The sequence below is a fragment of the Drosophila ananassae genome, chromosome 3L (assembly GCF_017639315.1).
Source record: "Drosophila ananassae strain 14024-0371.13 chromosome 3L, ASM1763931v2, whole genome shotgun sequence".
Classification (NCBI taxonomy): domain Eukaryota; kingdom Metazoa; phylum Arthropoda; class Insecta; order Diptera; family Drosophilidae; genus Drosophila; species Drosophila ananassae.
In genome coordinates, this window is record NC_057929.1 from 12423274 (window position 1) to 12441304 (window position 18031).

An 18031-nucleotide genomic window follows, 5' to 3' on the forward strand; every position below is an offset into this window, starting at 1 on the left:
AAGAGTACGATCTGGGAAGGGGAAGGGCCAGGACGGGTGGAGGAAACCCGTCAGGTGATAAAGCTGCAACAGTTGGGCTCCGAAGATCCAAAGAACCAAAGACCCTGCTACATGCCCTAATGTGATTACAGACTTTAAGTTTATAAACATCGAGGGTTTCCTTGTGGCCTTTTCGAACGCCCGCTCCTGCTCCAATCCAGTCCGATCTGATCCTCCGCGGCCCCCCCGTTGCGTTGCAATTACGGCGCGTGCAGGCGACGCTTGTCCTCCGTCCTGCGTCCTGCTTCCCTCTCCTGATCCCCCAGAGGAGCTTTCCGCTCTGTGCGCATGATGAATTCTTATTAGCTGTCCACTGGCCGCGGCGACTTCAACCACTCGGCTTCCTCATAACTTGTGCTCTATTTCTCTGTGCCTTCGCCTTCGGTGGGATCAAAATGTCGAATTGGGGCTGCCTCGCTGTCTGCCTGGTTTGGGGATTCGAAAGGCAGGCGCATATCAGTGGAATGGGATCAGTGCGGCTCTGGGTTTTGGTTTCTGGGCGCTGGATTCTTGCTCTTGGCTGAGGGCACGCGCAAATCCTCAATGGAATTTGTCCAAGTTCGGTGTTCCATGAGAAGCAGAGAATTTAGAGACTACCTAATTGTTATGGCAGGATTTCCCAGACATCCTTACATGAAACATTTATCGATGAAATATAGGATTAACGCTTTGTATTTAGTTTCTAAAGTAATAATTTTAGTTCTTCACTGCATAACAACATATTCGAGAATAAGGAAATAAGCGTAAGCTATCTATCACTCGTTCAGGTCAACCCCCTCGCCATTTATTTGAATGGTGACCTGGTCATTGGAGGGAGCTGCTCCTCCTGCAACCTCCCGTCCCCGCTGAGGTGGTGGTGGAGGCGGGGCATTCCCAGCCCCAGCCCCTCGCCGCGGCAGCGAGCGCAATGAAATCTCATCACTCTCACGCCTCATGAAACGCCTTCGTGTCCTGGCAAAGTCGAAGGTCTCACGCTGCCGCTGGCGGGATTGGGCATAGGAGGCGTCGGTCAGCTGCTGGAGTGCCTGAGTGGAGCTGGTGCGACGGAGTTGGGTTGCATCCGGCTGAAGCTGGGGCTGGGGTTGGAGCTGGGAGTGGAGCTGCGGCTGTCCTGGAGCAGTTGCTTGGCGCTGGCGGCCACCAAAGCAGCCGGTTGAATAGCGTCCGTCCGCCGAACGCGAACGGCGGTGGCGCGCTGAGTCGCGGGCAGTGAGGAGTTGCTGTTCCGGAAAATAGTGAGTGAGAAAATGCTATCGCAAGAAGGAAGGTGAAACTCTTCCGTGTATACCTGCTGCATTTCATCCTTGCGCAGACGCCGCAGCCCCTGCTGCTCCTCCAGCTTGTTGCTCATGAGGCTCATCCAGTCGCGGGCCTGCCTCAGCGACAGGGAGCTCTGGGACCGTTCCGGCAGCCTTTCCGGGAATAGCACGTCCCGGGCGCCCACCACGCTGCCGCTGTCCAGGACGAAGACGCGAGGAAAGTCAATCACGAAGTCGCGGCTGTGAATGAGATCCGCCAGGGCTCGAGACGGAGCCGGGGCAGATCCGCCTGACTCTGTGGCGGGGGCGGAGGCGGTGGCGGCCAACGCCGTCACCCCCTCGGGGGGATCGGGCTGGTACTCTAGGATACTCTCCTCGCTGCCCAGAAACTGAAACAATACAAAGCGGACTTCCAGTTCAGCGCAGTCCGGGTAGTGAGGCAGAAAAGCAAGAAGCAGCTACAGATTTTCATGATTTCTATCTTCAAAATTCAATGTGTTTATTTGGTTGGTTCTTAAAGTAGTTACTTGAGTCCACTATTCATTAAGGGTTTAGCAACAGTAATCTATGGTTTCGATATTCTGGGGCAGTTCCGTATTTGATAACCCGAGGTGCACACTACATACATAAGATACTCTATAGCATAGGAGAAACAATAAATGCAAATGAACGCAGCGGCTACTATTATTAAGGTAAATAAAATCCCCTCGATTTATTCAATTTGAACAACTAAAAGCGAATACTTTGGCACCTTTATGTTACAGTAGCTCCAGCACAGTGTGCGTCGAGTGCGGTTTGATTTCTTGCGTATATCTATTTATGAATTACGGTGATCGGCAGACCATTGACTAGCAAAACAGGCGCTGGTTTGCTACAAATAATTGCGTTAACATTACCACTGCTACGGCTATCAGATATAGTCATTGTTGATACTTGTATTGCATAGTAGTAGGTATAGGTAGGCAGAGTTATTGTAGTACTCGCAAGCTATCTCTTCCGTCTACGTTTATCGACATGGGTACTCTTACAAATAACTTAAACATTATGCAGCTTAAACCCTAGGCGATTTAAGTTTTAATTCCGACTCAAGTTGAACTTCTAGCGGCAATTTTGTCCCTGCTTACATACTCGTACAGGTGAAGGGTGTGGGGGCTGTGTAAAAACTAACATAAAGTCTTCTTATCAGCACAGTTAAGTACGTTGATCTCAAATGAGCTTATATACAAATGAATGAGTTGGTCTTCTCGCGAAGCCTTCGGACGACTGCAACTTCCGAGGGACTTAATGTTGGGAGCATCGAATCGAATATGTTGAATCTGCGACCACAAGGCCGCAATAAGTTGACTTATTGTGCGAAAATCAGATCATACTTTAGGCTAAGGGACTTAAACTTATTGGCCTCGACTCCCTCGACTCTATCCTCTGAATTTTCTTACAAGTTCGATGTAAAGGACTCGCCTCAGCAATATGAACCTTGGTCGGGGTGCAGGGCTTCAAGGGTCTAACCTAATTCTGCTCGACAGGATTACCTGGTTGGGGCCTTAACCTAAATCATAGGTGGTGGGTGACTGGGGCACTGGGACGAGTCTAAACATCGGTGACCTGATGGCTGGCAGTACAAATTGTGGCATGCGGCACTGTGGCGGGAGCAGAGTTGCGTCTTCCCCGCTCCGACGCCGCCTGCTGCTGCTGATTTTGGAGCTGGAGCTGGAGCGGATGGGGTTGCTGCTGGCGGTTACTACTGCTGGGACTACGACTACGTGGAAGGTAGTGGTTGGGGGGAGCAAAACTACTCATGGCACTGGCCTCCAGTTGCTGCAGGGGCTGCTGCGCCTGCTGGTGTTGCTGCCCCTGTGGCAGGGCCACCACTATGACCGGCACTTCCTCAATGGAGGGCTGGGCCATGGCCACTGCGGCGATGGGGGCCGAGTGCTGAGGACTCGGGGTCTGGTATATTTGGTCACCCACCACATAGCCGTAAAACTTGAGCACGTCCAACTTGCACATGGGGCAGGTTCGGTGCTCGATGAGCCACGGGTCGATGCAGTTTTTATGGAACTCGTGCCTGGAAGGAACAGAAATTAGAATTGGATGGAGCTCCAATGCAGGAAAACTTACTTGCAAGGCAGAATCCGAATGGTGTCCGTGGGCTTGTAGGCCTCGATGCATATGGCACAGCAGTCACTATCGACATCCTTCTCGTCACTGATTTTTCCCGTCTTTGTCGGGATCTTCATGATGGCCTTTTTCGTTACCGAGCACAGATTTCGCTGGAAATCATAAAAATAGTAAGCTTCGGGAGAAATGATTGCCTGTAGCTGTTGCTTACCGATTGCTGGTCCTTCGCCTGCATATAACGAAAGCGTTGGATGTAGTAGAAGACGAGCCAGACCAAGGATATAATCATCAGGACAATAAAGGATATGGACACAAAGAGCACGGATGTCCTGCAAGAGAAATCGGGAGATTTACATGATATGTTAGACAAACTGCTTGAGTCTATATAGTGTAAAATTATTTTACACAAAGCAGTAAACTGCTGCCACTAAGCAGTTCAATTCCAATAAGAATGTGCAGATGGATGGCAAATAGCACATTGTGTCGGAGACGGCCGCAAGGGGACGTAGCTCAGTGGTAGAGCGCTCGCTTCGCATGTGAGAAGTCCCGGGTTCAAACCCCGGCGTCTCCAGTAGCGAAAGATTTCTTTTTTGTTTTATTTACGATACTTATAATAATATTATCCATTTTTCTTTATACTGGCCTTATTTCAAAGTGAAGTTATTCGTATAACAGGCGGTTTATAAAGGTGATTCTTTTATAGGGAAAATAAATGTTTTTCATTGCGTTTGATTGTTAGGGACAGCAATAAAAGGGTACAAGAAATTCGACTCGGGGAAAAAAAATCGTATATTTCAATATTTAATGGATCGATAAAGCAGTTGTAAGTATAGAACAAAATTCTACTTTCTGTATATTGGAATTTGGTCACAGGCAGAATGCAAGGGGACGTAGCTCAGTGGTAGAGCGCTCGCTTCGCATGTGAGAAGTCCCGGGTTCAAACCCCGGCGTCTCCATCGCTAAACGAATATTCTTTTTTGCTTTCTTCTTATTTTCTTTTAAGGGGCTGTTTGTGTATTATTTAACAGGACGTGACAAATTTTTTAATTTTGATAGACCCATCTTTAAAAATTAGGAAGCGTTAACTATAATTTTTTGTTTGAGAGAAGTTCAAAGAAATTGTTTAGAACTTAGTAAGAAATTCAAAAATGTGAATATTAATATTAAAAGGGAAAATAAGGAATAGTTTGAAAGTAATGTCATTGTTTTTAAATTAAACAATTACATTGAAATGCCCATTATCCTATGGGGGACGTAGCTCAGTGGTAGAGCGCTCGCTTCGCATGTGAGAAGTCCCGGGTTCAAACCCCGGCGTCTCCAGTCTGGACTGGTTAGTTTTTTTCATCCTTTTTTACACTTTTCGTTATATTTTGGAACTCACCGATTCAGACTGCTAACTGTCCGAACGCCACGACGTCCCTCGATGATGGAGAGCGTCACATTGAAGCCCCTGTCCAGCGTCATGGCCAGGTCCTGGCCAATGTTTTGGTAGGTTATCACAGCGGCAATGTTTCCTGACGGAAGATCTAGGTTAGTTGGCTGTCGGGTCGGATACCCCAGTGCACTCACGTGTCTTGCCCTTGATCTGCATCTTCTCCAGCTGCATCACTTGCTTGTCGTTGTAGATGATCACCCCGGCGGCGTTCTGCTGGTATACGTGCTTCACCTTCTCCTCGAAGGTGCAGCGTCCCCGCCGGACCAGGGCTATCCAGGTGACGCCCTTCTCGGGTGTGGGGTTGCCCATGGTGCCCCGGATGTAGGGCGTGCAGGCGTAGTCGTCGCTGACGTTGTCCGATGCGCTGATGTGGATGAGGCGGCCCGTTACATTCAGAACCCGGCCCTCTCCGTAACGGGCCTGCTCCTGAGGGAAGTCGGTCTCGCAGATAGTGTTTCCGTGGTCTGGGTACGACCAGTTTAGGAAGGCGTAGTTGTAGACGTCCACGGCGATCCGCTCCTCCATACCGGCGAAGGTGTGGGTGGCGTTGGCCGGCCTGAAGTAGCGCTCCAGGTCCTGGTTGGCAATGGACATGGCAGCTACCAAGGTGGTGGTGGTCGTGGTAGACGTGAGGTGGGGCAGACCCCCGAGCAGCAGCACCAGGCCGCCGAGGAGGAGCATTTCCCGTAGAAACATGGCGCAGGCGGTAGACTCACAGGTTCTTCTGTCGCTGTTCAATCAGAATCGCTCATCCGAGCGGGTGTGGTTCGGCAACTGAAGCGAAAGCAATGAGTTTGGCAAAATAATCAGAAAAAGCACTGTGTTTATCGGGTGATAAGGGCTGCGTTTAAAAAACGGCTATGGCTATAGCTGTAGCTCGCGGCGAGCGGCTATTTTAACCCTGCTTTATGGCGATCTCTAACATGATAAGGCCTTTATCGCTACTACGCGCTATTGAATTCAACTGGCAGCACTTTCGCATCTGCGAGTAGTGAAGACTGCTAATTTTATTGAGTATGATATCGGGTAGCCTACTGGGCTTATATGTATTCAAGCCTTGCGAAAAGATTGTTATTCTCGTTCTCGCAGGACAAGGCGTGGGTGTGGACTGACGCCGAGAAGTGGTTTGGCGGGACAGGCGACGTGACTCTGAGCCGCGACAACAACCGGCTTTCAGGGGCAGGGAAGGGAAAATTTGCATTTCGCCGGGCCTTGGACCTTGGCTAAGACACCTACTCGGATGGCAGTGCCTCTGGCTGGTTTGTAAATTATTGCTCTCTTCTTTTTTAAGGAAGGCACACAGAGAATAATTTCTACCAGACACTGATTCAAATAGGCCTTCAAACAAAGCCTATTTCAAACTCCCTATTCATATCATATTATCCGGGAATAGGAGCGTAGAAATAAGTACTGGGGAGTCTAAGGTCGGCTCCAGTCGGGAACTTGTATTGTTGGGCCTTACCAACGATCTGAGCCAAATACCAATGAAAGGGGCAGCCACGCGTGTGGCTGGTTTGGGATAATGACCCTGACAGTTGCTGCCAAAAGTGTGCATTCGGCACGGAATACGCGATGCACATCTGTATGGAATGCCTCGCCCCAGTGCAGCAGAAATAAAAGTGAAAAATGGCCCGAGTGACTTTGGCACTCTGATTCGAGTCCGTTTTTTGCCCCAGTCGACCGAAAGCGCCTGAAAGCGTTAACCTTATGCTGTCAGTGTGGATGCGAGAATGTGGGTGTGCCGATGTGGGAGCTTCTTGTGGCTCTGGTGCTCTCATTCCCAGATAAGCCAGGTAAATGAAAATATGGAATAATCAAACTTATTCGCATATATGTATATACAGAGAACAACGGTCGGTGCTGGAAATGCCACAGGGTTCTGAACAGCGGGTTCATTTGTTTCCGTTTCGCAATTAACATTCTTGCACCAGAAATACTAAGATGTTTTTTTCTCAGCGGAGGGAGATTAGGTTCGCTCGTAGGTGAATCTGTTTACTTTTTAATCAACGATTGTTTGGTGGCGCATGTTGCGGCTATTGCACTTATTGTTATTTTTATAAATTCTCTTTTATTTGATTTGGCCAGATGCCAGACCAAGGGGAACAACGACCAACGTATTGCCATCAAATAAACAGCACACACCGCCGGGCTGGGGGCATGTGGGTGGATATTTTCATTTGGCCGAATGGCTAACCATTTCAAACACATTTTTCTGTTTATTGAATTGGATCATCGAAGTATACAGGTTGCTGAAAAATTCCCATAGACTGTCTTCGCGTAAAAGACCTATAAATGGTATTCTGGCTAAAACTTTATAATTACTCATGGGACTAGAGATGTGATTAAAAAGCACAACCGAATAGCCAACACTCGCATTCCGATTTCGACAGTCTGAGAATAAATTAAAATAAAAATAGAAACACATTTGTTTATTTTCCTATTGCGAAACGTGATTTGCAAAAACGTGCTTCGGATGATAATCATTATTCAATAATTTATGAATGTGTAGTTCAAATGTGTGGGGTATTTGAATATAAACAAATATTTGGACAGACGCATTTTATATTCTCTCCAGTTGAACATTTCTTTTCGGCTATGGCATATTTGATAAATTAGTGCGAGCCAGAAGAGGAAGGAAGTGAAGCCGAGGCATTTGCATAAGCCAACTGCAAGTTTCGGGGCAGGTTTTCGTTTTCAAAGAGGTCTCTCAGACAGCTTCCGGGGCCAAAAATATGCCAAATCTACTCTGAAGAAGCTACGGACTTTGGTCGTCAGCTAATCTCGTTGAAAATAATCTTTCAACTGTTGTAGTGAAACAGAACTCGAAAATAAATTGTTTGAGATTCAATTGGAGCTTTCGAGCCAAGCTGCAGCGGAAGTCTGCACTTTAAACCATCTATCCGGGACCAAAAAGTTTGGATTTGCCATTCCAGTGATTTTGATGCGTTTCTGTGCGCTCTGCTGGGCTCGGAGCACTCCGGTCGAGGCGGAGCAGGGAACGCGGTTACCTGGGGCAGGTGTGCGGGCTTGTTTGTGCAACTGTAATTGTTCCCAGATACTCGAAAACACACAGCAGAGCTCTGGATGGGGCGAGGGGCCTAATTTATTCAGCCCGATATTGTAACAGCATTTATTGTTGCACTCACAATCGGCAACATTACTCTACAAACAATACTATAGTTGTAATTATGGCCTGTCGAATAAAAGCTCCCAGAAGCAATTAGCATGTTGAAAGCAAAAGGAATTATCCAGTGCTGTATTTAATTCAACTTGCGATACGTCCGGGGTTGCAACTCCTAGATTGTAGCTGGCTTCTTTCGTTATCTTCCCCTTCCTGCGGCAACCTAGCATTGCGGTTCCTCGACGAACAATAGTTTAATCGGTTTTGCGATTAGGGACTATTTCAGGGCGATGGTACGATCCAAGAGATGTCTTTATCGCAGTTGCCCCAACACTTTCCCTCTTTTAACGCTGGCGACGAGGCCAAAAATAGAAATAAGTGTCTCAAAAGACCCCTCCCCTGATCCCGTCCAGGCCCGGCACCTTGTGGTCGATGTCGTCGGTGGCCGATGTTCTGCTTGTTTGCATGTTGCAACATCTGTGCAAGCGGAGCAGTCAGAAACATACGCCAGAACATGTTCAGAACACACTCTGATATGGTTCCAAATATAAATAAGTAGGCAGGCACTGTCGTGTGTGTGCAGCCACACCCACGCACACCATTTCGAAGCTCCCAATCCCCCTAAAAGTATTGGCGCAGCGCATTTCTCAAGTTTTCTCGGCGGGCGGTGCTTGAACTTCAATTTGTCGTTCTTCGGGCTCCGCATAAATTATTCACCTTACTCCCCGCGTTATGGCTAATTGCTCGCATTTTTGACACTTTGATCTTGTGCTTCGAATGGATTGTTCCCACAAAAAGCCAAATACTTCCCACTCCATCACGCTCAAGGATGTGCACTCAGCCGCCACATAAAGTCTTAAATTGTTTGTTTTATTTGGAGGCAAGTTGGAGTGCTCGAACAAGTTGGTCTTCCTTTTGAGTTTCCGCTGCGGCGGAAGCTGAAACTTCTTAACTTCTCCTTTCTTCGGAATGGTGGCGCAAATCATTTCCAGAAAAGTTCAAAGCGAACTCCATCGATAGAATTGCCTCATATTCTGGCCCTCGGGGGGCCTTCAGTTCCTAATTACTTGCCAGCTGTTGGGAAAATGATCCATTAAAGCCCCAAGTCGGAATTTCTTCACTTTGCTTTTCAATTGTTTCCCGCGACTGAGGGCTTTCTGCTCTCTGCTTTCGCCTCTCGGATTTCGGCTTCGGGGCCTCTGGCCTGGCCGCCTGCCCAATTTACAATGCTAGTTTTTATTTGGCAAGTGCATTTTAATGTCACTCTCGCTGCAAATTGTTTGCCGTCCATCACAGTCATTGTTATGGCGTTGTTTGAGCAGCAGCCGTAAATGGATCCGAATGCTCCTCTGCTGCCAGGGGCCCGGCCTGCCCAGAGGAATTCGGGGCAAGGACACTTTCAGGAGCGGCGAGCTTAATTATTCCTTACATTTTACTTTTATTGGGCGGCTGCCAAAAAGGACTTGTCGCAACTGCCGCCATAATGCGGTGCACACTTGAATATATTTATGATGCACTACACTTTACGACGCCTTGAAACCAGCCAGAGCCACAGCCGGAGGCAGATCCAGAGACAGAGACAGGGGCTTCTCCCGGAGACTTGCTTCTAATAAAGTGCACCCGAGGAAGGGGAAAGAGGAGCGCGGATCCGGTGGCACGGCAGACACAGCCATAAAAATATTAACACCCGCTACTCCGGAGCGTCACGTTTTCGGGTGGGGCATAAAAGGGGGCACAACACCAAGCACCCACCCGGCCCAGTCCCGAGTTGTTATTCCTCTTGTGTTTGTCGCTTTCCTGAGTGCACGAGGTGGGTGCTGGGGGACTAAGAACACATGTAAGCTGGCGCTGGCAAAGACGTCATAAATCTTTACACACCTTCCATGCACTGTCCACGTCCACCCACCGCCCTCGTGGATCGGAAGCCGCCCCAGACCAGCACCCCTTCCGCGGCTATTCATTAGCCACTTGGACGTCAGCAGGGTAAAAACGTGATTTCCGCTATTTGCCTGCTGCCACCGAACGAGTATAATTGGTTAAATGAAAAACAGCCATTCCGTTTCGGCTGTTTGGCGATTTGTGTTTGCCTTCCAACTTTGGAACACCTCAAGTCTTTCACCAACTATTTCAGTTATTAAGTTTTCGTGCAGATATTTAAGTTTATTCTAGTTTCTTTGCAACTTGAATCGAAGTTCCTCTAGAACACTTCGGAGGAGGGGACACTGAAAGGAGGGAGCTCTGGCCTGGCACTTGCCAGGACAGCGCCCTCGGGACAGGTATTGATTTCCAACATTGTCAACCGCGATAGCAATAACAAAGTTATCCCGCCACCGTTCTTATGGAAATTATTGTCATGGTTTCCGAGCACCTGCCAGCTCCACTCTGTCAGAGCTTTGATGAAAGTCACCAGAACGGCAGAAATCAGCAAAGTCCACAGATTTCAGAGACAAGAGTGAAAACTACGGCTAATGGTCCAGATTTTCTTTTTCTGCTGAGGCTTGTGCGTTCCTCTCTAACGAGTAGTGACCTGGATAAATTTAAAATCAATTCTGATGATGGATTTCTTCAGCAGCACCTTTTAAATCGACTTCCCTGTTGCCCCCGAGTATGGATCTATTGACATCTACCAAAGCTGCCTTAAAGCTACCCCGCCACAAAACACGTGGCATGCCACGCTTCTGCTAAGCCCGTCAAACGACTGCCGGGCTGCCACTGTGGCTTCCATGTATCCGATAATGGGGCTGGGAGGGACTACTGCCAAAGCTGAGTAATTATGCGTCCTTATCTCCACTGGAATTCAGACTCGAAACGAATGCCATATGAACGTCCAACTTTGGAGTGACGGATTGGCGACATTTCAGGTGGAGAACAGGTGCCCCCGGAGGGAGAAACTACTGGCATAATGAAAAAAATAAATAGCAGATGGACAGGTATCTGTGGCTAAAATAGCGCACTCCGACAATTGATTGCGGTTGCGATTAGTTGCCCGTCAGAAGTCCGACACGATGTACTTCATGTACGACATCGGGGGGGGATTGTGGCCAAAAAGTTTTCTGCTTACCACACTTATCGGGTTCCCCCGCTGCGGAGCTCGGGAGCGGCTGAAACGAGAGCAGGCAAATAGAGACATCAATTGCTGACCAAATTGGATTTTCAAACATATTCTCAATATCAATTAGTGGCTAGTTGTGAAAATTTTATGAGATGTGTCAATTCCCTGGCTGTGATTGGAATGGGTGTCTCTTGCTGGTTTAGAGTGGGTCGGAGCACTTTTCTCATCAAACACGTGGTGCTCATAAAACAAGTCTAAACATCTCTATTATAACTGGGGTTTGGGGGCTGCGGAGCCGCGTCAGAATACTCAGCACTTGGTAATTAGTGAGCAGTCCCCCAGCAAATCCCCCGATCTCCCCCAGACGCCACTGTCCTTAGCAACGTGCTGCGATTTGCGTGCCGAGATTGCTAAGCAATATTGATTTTTATAGTACGCCGAGGTATTTAATCATCGCCGGCGCAAAGAAGCCGCATTTGGCGGGCCCTCCGGACATCAGACAGCTCGCATTTTGTATCCAATTAGTGTGGATTTATTTTTTATTGAGTGATGCTTTAAGCGAATCTTTATTCTACACACATATCCGAGCTGGTTTCTTCGCAGTCTTGGTTTTCTAATTTGGTTTTTTTAATATATTCAGAGAACCCCAAACGCGGAAAAGTATTTGCCACCAAGTTGTTCGTGCTCTTCTACCCAAAGACATCCACCATCCACCTGAGATTTGGCAGTTCTCGTTCCCAGCCAAAGGCCGTGGATTGCTCCCACAATCGATACCAATTAACCTCCTTGACGCAATCTGATTTGTGGGGCGCCGTAATTGAAAATCGAAGGAGGGGAGAATAGAGTAAATATTTTGCCAAGACACTCGTGTATCTGGGATCGGCGATCGCTTGCCACTTCAGCCTGCAGCTGCCTTGGGAAAACAAGGGGCGCCCATGGTTGGTCCCCCGATTCCCATTTGTCGCCTTAATTAACGTCGCGCACTGGGAAGCCATTCTCCGCCAGATTGCGGGCATGAAACCCCGACCAAGTTCCAGTCGCCTGGCATGCAAATGCATCTCCTGCAGCGCCGCTGTGGAGAATGGGGTGGGGTTGCTGGGGCAATGACGCATTCCCGGTGGTGGCTTCTATTCGACTCCCGTCTGGGGGGCGTTTACGAAAACTATATGAGTCACGTTCTCAGAGCTACTATGAGTGGGTATCTTTGGAAGAGTGCTAAGCCATCTGACAGCTCAGTGAAGACTGAAAACTAATAGATCGAAAGTAATAAACGTCACCTGTACAGCCTGTGTTTCCTATAGCCCCCCGGTTTATTCAGTTGGTAATATCGACTTTATTGGGTTGCCGATAAGGCAGGCTGCCCCTTGTTCAGTTGTCAAGCACAATCGGAAAAAAAGAAAGCAAATAATCACAGTTTACGAGCTTATATGCATGTAGGATGTACTGGGCTCTCGTTATTCGTTGTTTACCTTTAATTGTTCTATTTAATAGCTCTCTGATGGTGGCAAACATTTGTTTTCGATTCCAGGTCTGTATGATTTTCTTCCGCCTGGAAAGTCTGCCCGAGCTATTAAAATATGTGTTGCCAAAGCTTTAAATTTTAATCAAATCAAGTAGTATATAGAACATGGATATTTTACGTAAAATTAGTAACAAATCTGTGCAAACTATCCACATCGGCTTCATGAGAACTCTGAGTTAACTGTCGTGGCTGGCTTGTCGACTTTATTTAAGAGCTGTTTTCATGGCAACTGCTGGCGCAGAAGATCGACAGACAACAGTAGACGGCCTGACTGCTGGGCTTGTTAAATTGTCGCTCGGGGCGGTTGAACTTTCAACGCTTTCGCGAACCCATTTTCATTCGTTGTTCTGCGACTAGAGTTCATTGTTGAGTCGCTTTCCCTCTCAGCTTTGTTCTTTTTATGTACGGGCATGTGGGATGGCGGGTTCCCCTGTTTGTGTTCGGGCGTGGGATGTGTGTGCTGAAGGGCTCAGGTCCCACTCGAATAGTTGGCAAACAAAGCCGCATAAAAATCGATTGGCCATGCCCTTAGGGGGGAAATCATAACTCGAAGGTAGTCAGCAAACATCGCATCCCACCCACAGTGAGTCCTACTCGTGAATGAGTTTATTTCGATGACAAACCAATTGCCAATACTCCACTTTCACCCCATATTGGGAAATGGTTTAAAGGTGCTCTCGACGATTCTTTGCCTCTTGGAGCTTTTTACTTTCGCTTCTCTGGGGCTTACTTAACGGGTGACAGCAATCGCTCGGCAATTATGCCATAATTGTTTGCGAATTAGCATAATTTGCACTTCACTGGAGAAGCGTGTGGGAGCCCCAACTGTCTCTCGCTTGTTTTTCGTGATTCACATCAGGTGCTCCCGCCCTTGGCCCTGGTTATCGTTCCATTAAGGCGACTTCCCAATATAAAACACACGCTTTTGAAAGCCCAGGTTTGGGCAATCTCTCCCCCTAATTGCTGTTATTTCTGCTGTGGAGCAAGCTCTTGTTTACTTGGCACATACGCGTTTTTGCACTGGCGCCCGGTAACCGTTTAATGAGCCATTAGCATAATCTGCAATTTGTGTGTTTTCCTTTCGTGGCATGCGGCACTAAGCTCTAAGCACTGGGAGCCCCGTTAGGAAAGTCGGCGATTAATGCGGAGATCATATCTGATCACCTGATTTCACCCGATAAGTGCGTGGTTGCAGAAAGCACGTAGAACACGATGGCACGTCCATCCGGAGGTCAAGGAACCTCTGAATACTGTGGGATAAGGTGAAGTAACCATGGAAGCAACCATTAGCCCACAACCCGTGCCAAGGCTATCAACTTTTAAGGTCTAAGCCGATGTCATGGATGCACCCAAGATGCACCCAAAACACGTTACAATCCGGTTATGCAATGCCCTTTAACCCGACCTGTCTCAATGACACAAATGCTCATAAATCAATATGGAAATGATAGTAACCTACACTATAACTAAGAAAATGATCAATACCAACTTTGTTAATCGTGCATACCAAGGGTTGTTAAACCGGGAGCACAGTCGGAACAAATCGGGAAGAACCTGAGCAGTAAGTCTCAGGCCTACAACATCCAATTCCACTCGGTTTATTGCATTAAACAATTTATGCTCGTTAACAATTTATTAGAATGAACCGGTCGCAGCTTGATTTGGTTTCGCTTTGGGAACTTTTCACGCTCTCGGAGACTTGAATGACAACACACGCAGCTATATTGTTTGGCCATTAATACGCCAGAAGAACGTGACTGTGACGTTCTACTTGCCGGCTTCTACAGGTTCCAGCTACAGGAAGCTGGCGTGAGAGGGGGCTTACTGGTTTTCAGCCGGTCTGGTGGCAGTTCGTAGCTGCTTGCTTGGAGCGTGCCTTTCGGCACCTTTCCCCCTAGACGACATTGGAACTATGACGTCACCCGCACGATGCAATTAAGCCAAATAGTTCCTGGATCAAACTAGTCAGGTGCGAACTGGTTACTCAGCCAGTGATTATTTGGCAGAATCTCATTCTGCTTTCTCCCAGCGGCCCGAGAAGGCTTAAGAGTCACTGACCATCGATGGGTTTGAACTGTGTACCTCCGGTGGGAAGCCTCCCCCTCGATTAAATGCTTTCCACTTAATTCGTCTGACGGCTGCGCGGAGGAGGGTCATCGCCCTGGCCCAAGTAGGGCTGGTGGGAAAACAAGGGGCGATAAACATTGAAAACTCCGTACGCAGACGGAGATAAAACGACAAAGGAGCGACGATCCAACATATTGGCATTGGCTAATTGAGGGAGGGCTCTTTCGTTGCAGATTAATTTTAATTGTTTTGTCCCATCACCATGATTAAGAGCCAGCAAACCCAGCTGAACATTTGCTCAGGCTTTCCCAATCCGCAGGTACTCTCGAATCGCAAGGCGGAAGCTTTTCCATTTCACTTTCCCTTTCCGCACTAGTCCACTCACCTGTGCCTGTTACCTTTATTTGCAAGCGGATTTCGCTTTTCGCGCACATTTCCCCCTTGATATGATGCAGCCCCTCACCTGGGCTCGGCCTAAGCCCCTCGAGGGCCCAGCTTCTTTCTTCGCCGAGCTCTGATAAACGCATCCGCTCTAGATGTTGGCCAAGAACATTAGTTTGTAGTGACCCACTTGAGGCAGCAGCCGGAAAGGGGGCAGGGAAATGTTGCCCAACTCTTACTGATATCAAGAAAATGAGTACATTTCCACGGAAGTGGAAGGCAGCTGTGCGCCCGCCAATGCCCCAAGCTGCAACACCCCAACGGAGACTTGCACTTGCAGTTTTCTGTATTTCGGAATGAATATCTGGTCTGGCTATCTGGATACACACACACACAACTGCAGGAACCGTTCCCAAAAGAACAGAATTAACAAAGGCCAAAAACAATCACCAACTAGATGGAAAATCTGTTTCTAATTCAGTTGAAACACGACCAGCAGGTTGAAACAGAGCCGAGGACTTCCCTGCGCCTGCGTCCTTTGGGGGCTCTCTCCGACTCCGACATTGTTTTTGTTTTCGTCGACCTCCGGAGGTTCGAGCCCCCCTACGAAAATACATCTAAAATATTTCCTGCCCTCCAGATCTGTAGTTTCTGGCTGGTGATGACTCTCCAGGCGGGCGGCGGGACTATCCATCCAATGTGCAATGCACTTCATCGAGAACCCCCAAAACGTCGACTGCTTCCTTGATACGTTGTTTATATTGATTTTTCCCACGGTCTTTCCATTTAACCAAGCTGGTACTCAGCTTACTGCAACGCTACTCCTCTCCCGAGCAGCGGAAATCACAGAACCGGGCGGCAGGCCCCTCGGAGCTGACTTCTAAGCCCGCAAACTCAAATAAATTAATTGATCAAGGTCCCTCGAGTTGGTTACCTGTTGCATAAATTATCTCCATTTCTAATTTCCGCAAACTAATGCCTTCCCTGTCCCACGACCGGAACCTGTTTGCGAGACTTGGAAGTACTTTCCCAAATGCAATGTGTTATCGGTGTGTGGCGAAAAGCAGGTAATTTCGAAACGTTCTCGGGCAAAAGTATCTTTATCCAGTGAAAAAATGTCGGCTAGCGCAGAAATTAACTTACCTGTAATGGGGTGGGCGACTCGGGAACCGAGAGAACTTTTTATTGCGGGGGCTGTTGACGAAATTTATTCAACACTCGAGATACTTTCGGTTGTTGCTTTTCTTTCTTTATTTTCTGCACCAACAGCTGTTTGGGGCCCACACTCACACATACACAACATAAATAAACAATCAGACACTCTCCTCGTCTAGTACGATCGGAATATATCTGTGCTTTTTAATTTTCTTGGCGCATTTTCGTAATTTCTTGTTGTTTTTATCTATTATTATTTTCGTTGAACGGACGCGAGAGGAATAGGCTTGTGTTCTTTTTATTTCGGCTGCGTATCTGCCAGAATTTTTCGGTTTCTCAGGGGAGTGCTCCTACCAAGTCAGCCTAACTGCAGTTCAGCTAGCTCTGAGATGCTTTCACTAACTTAGTTAAACAAACTAACTATAATCCGGATACAGATCCGAAGATACGCGCGGCTCGGACGCCTATATACCAGCCGGCGACAACGATGGATACATCCAGCTCGCAGCAGATACAAATACTTTTTGACGTATCTTTTGAGACGGAGCAGCGACAGCCCCACTCGCAGATACTAGATACTTTCTGAGAGTAACGGTCGCGCAGATGAGAAAATTTTACTCTCGTGGATGGCAGAAAGGTTGGATACAACATCAAACATGTTCGGAGCGTTAAAAAAATATGGGAAAAACAAGAAAGGAAAGCTAACTTCGAGCGGAGCCGAAGTTTATATACCCTTGCAGTTCAGTCGCAGTCCGCTAGGTGGCGCCACGCATCTTATATTATTAGATATGTAGCGGATCGTATATAGTTGGCCGATCCTTATGAAATTTGGCATATCGAATTATTGTGCCAAAAGAGTAATCTGTACCAAATCCCATCTTTCTAACTTAAAACTTAAAAATATAACTTATAAAAACATATAAAAAAATAATAATATAACTTATAATAATATAATATAACAAATAATATAACATATAAAAAAATAATAACTAACTTAAAAATATAACATGTATGGAAAGTCCCAACCCTCTAACTTAAAAAACACCAAAGTTATGGCATTTCCGATCAATCAGTTATATGGCAGCTATAGGATATAGTCGACCGATCCCGGCCGTTCCGACTTATATACTGCCTGCAAAGGAAAGAAGGGTGTGTGCAAAGTTTCAACTCGATAGCTTTAAAACTGAGAGACTAGTTTGCGTAGAAACGGACAGACGGACAGACGGACAGACGGACATGCTCATATCGACTCAGGAGGTGATCCTGATCAAGAATATATATACTTTATAGGGTCGGAGATGTCTCCTTCACTGCGTTGCACACTTTTGACCAAAATTATAATACCCTCTGCAAGGGTATAACAACTACTAAATAAATACAAAGCAAAGTGTAAACAAAATGTTAAGAATAAATATAAGACAATGTAAAAAATTAGAACTTGAATTCAAAATTGTAAATTAAATTTACATTTTAAAAATGATATAAAATATATTTAAACTTTGCTTCTGTTTGAACAGTTTAGGAATTTTTCCATGACCGAATATGTTTTTCCGATTGGGGGAGGCCTGCAACAAGGCATGCGCGGAGCGAATTCGTGGTTTATAACAGTATTTTCGTATAATATGGTACGGGTTTGTGTTTTTGATGAAGATTTTTAGTTTTAGACATCTTTTTAAAAAATGAAAAGGAAGAATGTATTTCAACATTCTGGTATAACTGGTAGTTTTTTCTTAAAAATAATGTTTTTGCTTTTTAAATGTGCTGAATTCGTTGACCCTCGATCCTGAGCTATTGACAGGGTATCAGTGTCAGTGTTTTCCAACCTCTGACCTGTGAAGCTGCCAGATTGGCGAAAAAGGTAACTTTATTAAACTTGTCACCC

The 18031-nt window shown here is 46.9% G+C and overlaps 1 protein-coding gene and 3 non-coding genes across 5 annotated transcripts; 3 read left to right on the forward strand and 1 right to left on the reverse strand.

Annotated features, from left to right (window-relative positions):
• Positions 1-695: 695 nt before the first annotated feature.
• Positions 696-16756, reverse strand: LOC6494374 (protein goliath). 2 transcript variants are annotated; one of them, XM_001960405.4, is made up of 9 exons: positions 16138-16755; positions 11034-11073; positions 4986-5625; positions 4798-4930; positions 3628-3745; positions 3417-3568; positions 3267-3363; positions 1328-1687; positions 696-1259 (listed from the first exon to the last, which is right to left on the reverse strand). In XM_001960405.4, the coding sequence occupies exons 3-9, from the start codon at positions 5545-5547 to the stop codon at positions 795-797; spliced, it is 1887 nt and encodes a 628-aa protein (XP_001960441.3). In that variant the 5' UTR covers positions 5548-5625; positions 11034-11073; positions 16138-16755; the 3' UTR covers positions 696-794. The 2 variants fall into 2 exon arrangements, with proteins under 2 accessions (XP_001960441.3, XP_032306428.1); XM_032450537.2 differs by lacking the exon at positions 11034-11073 and having other exon boundaries at positions 16138-16756.
• Trnaa-cgc lies at positions 3916-3987 on the forward strand. Its single transcript has one exon. It is a non-coding gene; the product is annotated as a tRNA-Ala (tRNA).
• Trnaa-cgc lies at positions 4301-4372 on the forward strand. Its single transcript has one exon. It is a non-coding gene; the product is annotated as a tRNA-Ala (tRNA).
• Positions 4665-4736, forward strand: Trnaa-cgc. The gene has a single exon. It is a non-coding gene; the product is annotated as a tRNA-Ala (tRNA).
• Positions 16757-18031: the final 1275 nt, after the last annotated feature.